General features: G+C 41.3%; 1 protein-coding gene across 1 annotated transcript; it reads left to right on the top strand.

Annotated features, from left to right (window-relative positions):
- Nucleotides 1-4471: 4471 nt before the first annotated feature.
- Nucleotides 4472-5208, top strand: LOC100438987 (signal peptidase complex subunit 3-like). The gene has a single exon (XM_054537442.2). The coding sequence runs from the start codon at nucleotides 4593-4595 to the stop codon at nucleotides 5166-5168; it is 576 nt and encodes a 191-aa protein (XP_054393417.1). The 5' UTR covers nucleotides 4472-4592; the 3' UTR covers nucleotides 5169-5208.
- The last annotated feature ends 660 nt before the right edge of the window (nucleotides 5209-5868 follow it).

The following is a 5868-nucleotide window of genomic DNA, read 5'->3' as shown; positions in this document are numbered from 1 at the left end:
CTCGGCTCACTGCAAGCTCCACCTCCCGGGTTCACGCCATTCTCCCGCCTCAGCCTCCCGAGTAGCTGGGACTACAGGTGCCCGCCACCATGCCTAGCTAATTTTTTGTATTTTTTTAGCAGAGACAGGGTTTCACCATGTTAGCCAGGATGGTCTTGATCTCCTGACCTTGTGATCCACCCGCCTCAGCCTCCCAAAGTGCTGGGATTACAGGTGTGAGCCACCACGCCCAGCCTCATTCTTCAGCTCTTGTATCATTTCCTTGGATTAGATTTAGCCATTCTCATCAATCTCTATGATCTTCATTTTTTTTTTTTTTTTTTTTTTTTCCCGAGACAGAGTTTCACTCTGTCACCCAGGCTAGAGTGCAGTGGTGTGATCTCCACTCACTGCAAGCTCCTCCTCCCGGGTTCATGCCATTCTCCTGCATCAGCCTCCCAAGTAGCTGGGACTACAGGCGCCCACCACCGCACCCAGCTAATTTTTTGTATTTTTAGTAGAGACGGGGTTTCACCATGTTAGCCAGTATGGTCTCGATCTCCTGACCTCGTGATCCACCTGCCTCAGCCTCCCAAAGGGCTGGGGTTACAAGCATGAGCCACAGCGCCTGGCCTATGATCTTCATTTCTATCCATTTTCCGAACTTCATTTCTGTCATTTCAGCCAGCTCAGCCTGTTTAAGAACTCTTGTTGGGGCCAGGCACAGTGGCTCACGACTGTAATCCCAGCACTTTGGGAGGCTGAGGCGGGTGGATCACGAGGTCAGGAGATGGAGATCATTCTGGCTAACATGGTGAAACCCCATCTCTACTAAAAATACAAAAAAGTAGCCAGGCGTTGTGGGGGGCGCCTGTAGTCCCAGCTACTCGAGAGGCTGAGGCGGGAGAATGGCATGAACCCAGGAGGCGGAGCTTGAAGTGAGCCGAGATGGCACCACTGCACTCCAGCCTGGGTGACAGAGCAAAGCTCCATCTCAAAAAAAAAAAAAACTCTTGTTGAAGAAGTAGCGCGGTCATTTGAAGGACATACGATCCTCTGGCCATTTGAGATATGGAAGTTCTTGTTTTGGTTTTTTCTCATCTCTGGGTGTGGGTGTTCCCATAACTGCAGTGTGGATTGAGTAGTCAATAGACTTCTTTTCAGGGCTGACTGCAGTGGCTCACACCCGTAATCCCAGCACTTCAGGAGGCCGAGGTGGGCGGACCACCTGAGGTCAGAAGTTTGAGACCAGCCTGGCCAAGACGGTGAAACCCCATCTCTACTAAAAATACAAAACAATTAGCCGGGTGTGGTGGTGCACGCCTGTAATCCCAGTTACTTGGGAGGCTAAGGCAGGAGAATCACTTGAACCTGGGAGGCAGAGGTTGCAGTGAGCTGAGATCATGCCACTGCACTCCAGCATGGGTGACAGAGTAAGACTCTGTCTCAAAAAAACAAAAACAAACAAATCATAGGTCTTTCTAATTTTTGCACTCATTGACCATCCCCATCTCCCCCACACTCACCCAATATGCTTCCCACTTTCTGGTAACTTCTACTCTCCTTCTCCATGAGTTCAATTGTTTTGATTTTTAGATTCCACAGATAAATGAGAACATGCGATGTTTGTCTTTTTGTACTTGGCTTATTTTACTTAACATAATGATATCCATTTCCATCCATGTTGTTGAAAATGACTAGATCTCATTCTGTTTTATGGCTGAATAATACTCAATTGTGTATATGTACCACATTGTTCTTATCCTTTCACCTGCTGATGGACACTTAGGTTGCTTCCAAATATTGGCCATTGTGAACAGTACTGCAGCAAACATGGGAGTGCAGCTATCTCTTCAATATACTGATTCCTTACTTTTGGGTAGATACCCAGGAGTGGGATTGCTGGACCATATGGTAGCTCCATTTTTAGTTTTTCTGAGGAACTTTCAAACTGTTGTCCATAGTGGTTGCATTAATTTACATTCTCACCAACAGTGTATGACGGTTCCCTTTTCTCCACATCATCTGCAGCATATGTTATTGTCTGCTTTTTAGACAAAAGCCATTTCAATTACAGTGAGATGATATCTCATTATAGCTTTTGTTTGCATTTCACTGATGATCTGTGATAATGAGCACCTTTTCTTATGCTTGATTTCCATTTGTATGTCTTCTTTTGAGAAATGTCTAGTCAAATATTTTGTCCGTTTTTTAATTGGGTTATTATATTTTTCCTTATGGAGTTGTTCGAGCTCCTTATATATTCTGCTTATCAATCTCTTGTCAGATGGGTAATTTGCAAATATTTTCTCCCATTCTGGGAACTGTTTCTTCACTTTGTGGATTGTTTTCTTTGCTAGGCAGAAGCTTTCACTTGATGTTATCCCACTTGTCCATTTTTGCTTTAGTTGCCTGTGTTTGTGAGGGTATTACTCAAGAAATCTTTGCCCAGACAGCTGTCCTGAAGAATTTCCCCCTATGTTTTCTTATAGTAGTTTCATAGTTTGAGGTCTTAGATTCAAGTCTTTAATCCATTTTGATTTTTGTATATGGAGAGAGAGAGAGAGAGGGGTCTAGTTTCATTTTTCTCCATATGAATATTTATTTTCCCAGTACCATTTATGGAAGAGACAATCATTTCCCCAGTGTATGTTCTTGGCATCTTTGTCAAAAATGAATTCACCGTAGGTTGTGGGGATTTGGTTCTAAGATCTCTATTCTGTTTGACTTATCTGATGTCTGTTTTCATGCCTGTGCCATGCTCTTTTGGTTACCATAACGCTACATAACACATTTAGAAATAAAATATCTAAAACCACAACTACTTAGCGGGGTGAAAGATCTCTATAAGAAAAACTATGAAACACTGCTCAAAAAAATCAGAGATGACACAAAAAATTGGAAACACATTCCATGCACAAGGATAGGAAGAATCAATATCATTAAAATAGCCATTCTACCCAAAGCAATTTATGGATTCAATGCTATTCCTCTTAAAACTACCATTGAGGTTGTTCACAGAGCTAGAAAAAAACTATTTTAAAATTCATATGGAACCAAAAAAGAGCCTGAATAGCCAAGGCAATCCTAAGCAAAAAGAACAAAGCTGGAGGCATCATGCTACCTGACATCAAACCATACTAAAGGATGATAGTAACCAAAACAGCATGGCACTGGTACAAAAACAGACACATAGACCAATGGAACAGAATAGAGAACCCAGAAAAAACAACACACACCTACAAGCATCCGATCTTCTGCAAACCTGACAAAAACCAGCAACGAGGATTCCCTGTTCAATAAATGGTGCTGGGATAACTGGCTAAATGAATGCAGAAGATTGAAACTGGACCCCTCTCTTACACCATATACAAAACTTAACTCAAGATGGATTAAATACTTAAATGTAAACCCCAAGACTATTTTTAAAAACCTGAAAGATGACCCAGGCAATACATCCAGGACATGGGCACGGGCAAAGATTTCATGACAAAGACACGAAAAACAACTGCAAAAAAGCAAAAATTGACAAATGGGATCTAATTAAACTGAAGAGCTTCTGCACAGCCCAGGCACGGTGGCTCACACCTGTAATCCCAGTACTTTTGGAGGCCGAAGTTGGTGGATTGCTTGAGCCCGTGAGTCAACCTGGGCAACATGGAGAAACCCCATCTCTACCAAAAATATAATACAAAAATTAGCTGGGCATGGTGGAAACACGCCTATAGTCCCAGCTGCTTGGAAGGCTGAGGTGGGACAATCACCTGAGCCCAAAACACGGAGGTTGCAGTGAGCTGAGATAGTGCCACTGTACTCCAGCCTGGGCCACAGAGATCCTGTCAAAAACAAAAAAAACAACAAAACAAAACAAAACAAAAATCTTCTGCACAGCAAAAGAAACTATCAACAGAGTAAACAGACAACCTACAGAATGGGAGAAAATATGACAAATGTAAAGGATAAAAACAAACAATCCCATTAAAAAGTGGGCAAAGGATACGAACAGCCATTTTGGGGAGAGAGGATATCTCACTGTAGTTTTGATTTGCATTTCTCTGATGATCAGTGATGTTGAGCACCTTTTCATATGCCTGTTTGCCATTTGTATGTCTTGTTTTGGGAAATGTCTGTTCAAATGTCTTGTCCATTCCTCAACTGGATTATTAGATTCCTCCTATAGAGTTGTTTCAGCTCCTTTTATATTCTGCTTACTAATTTCTTGTCAGATAAAGAGTTTGTAAATATTTTCTTCTATTCAGTGAATTGTCTCTTCACTTTGTTCTCTTTGCTGTGCAGAAGGTTTTTAACTTAATGTGATCCTATTTGTCCGTGTTTGCTCTGGTTGCCTGTGCTTGTGGGTATTACCAAAAAAAACTTTGTTCAGACCAATGTCCTGGAAATTTTCCCCAATGTGTTCTTGCAGTATGAAACAGTTTTACAGTTTGAGAACTTAGATTTAAAATTTAAGCCATTTTGAAGGAGGCGGGGCCGCGGCGGCGCGCGCTCCCGGATGGCGCGCACCGCAGAAGGCGCGGATCGCAGGGAGCCCGTCCGCCGCCAGAACTGGAGCCTGGGTGTGCGTGTGGAGTCGGGGCTCGTCGGAGACGGTCGCGATGAACACGGTGCTGTCGCGAGCGAACTCGCTGTTTGCCTTCTCGCTGAGCGTGATGCCGGCGCTCACCTTCGGCTGCTTCATCACCACCGCCTTCAAAGACAGGAGCGTCCCGGTGCGGCTGCACGTCTCGCTGATCAAGCTAAAAAGTGTAGGTTTCACTGGACCTAGAGAAAGAAGTGATCTGGGATTTATCACATTGGATATAACTGCTGATCTAGAGAGTATATTTGATTGGAATGTTAAGCAGTTGTTTCTTTATTTATCAGCAGAATATTCAACAAAAAATAATACTCTGAACCAAGTTGTCCTATGGGACAAGATTGTTTTGAGAGGTGATAATCCGAAGCTGCTGCTGAAAGATATGAAAACAAAATATTTTTTCTTTGACGATGGAAATGGTCTCAAGGGAAACAGGAATGTCACTCTGACCCTGTCTTGGAACGTCGTACCAAATGCTGGAATTCTACCTCTTGTGACAGGATCAGGACACGTATCTGTCCCATTTCCAGATACATACGAAATAACGAAGTTATTAAATTATTCTGAATTTGAAACAACATATTTTTATACTTAATGAATTGTATCTCATTAATCTCTTCCCTTACATCTTCATTTATTGTTGGTTTTTTTTTTCTTTTTTTTTTTTGGTATAAGAACTAATATCAAAAGGGCTGTTTGAAGGGAAAGGTTAATGGGCTACTTAGTATTACAAACAAAACAAAAAAACAAGGCTGCCACAGTGGAATATTACAAGAATAAGAACTACATAAAACGGATTCGTAAAAACATATTTGAAGTATTCCCTGTATTTCCATTATTCTTTATGGAATATAAAGTGAGCATGAAAGGTAGTTAAAACTTTCAGGTGCCTGTAGAGTCATAATAACTCTGTATTTTATGCCTTGCATTCACGCAAGTTCACGTTGGATGTGATTTAAAAGTAGACATTCTCTTTTTTCTCTTTTAGGATATGTTTGATTACTGGAAAATTAACACGGTTGTTTGTTAGAAATCTGGTTTATAAAAAAGCCAAAAGTGATGGAATTTTATTCCATTTGTCTTAGGAAGGCCCATAATACTTGTTTTTGTTACATGTGACTAGCAACTTTCTCCACTTAAAGACTAAATACCTCCTTATATGCTGTAAATTATTCTAATTCATTTTAAAATCTTTTAGGTCAACAAAATGTGTGTCTTCAGTGCTTTCTCTAAAAACGTTCCTTTATAGCTTTGCACTTTTTTTTAGCTTTGCCATTGAAAGTTAAAATGTTTGC

The sequence above is a fragment of the Pongo abelii genome, chromosome 19 (genome assembly GCF_028885655.2).
Source record: "Pongo abelii isolate AG06213 chromosome 19, NHGRI_mPonAbe1-v2.0_pri, whole genome shotgun sequence".
NCBI classification, from domain to species: domain Eukaryota; kingdom Metazoa; phylum Chordata; class Mammalia; order Primates; family Hominidae; genus Pongo; species Pongo abelii.
Note: the sequence above shows the minus strand (reverse complement) of the source record. Positions and strands in the feature narration are given on the sequence as shown.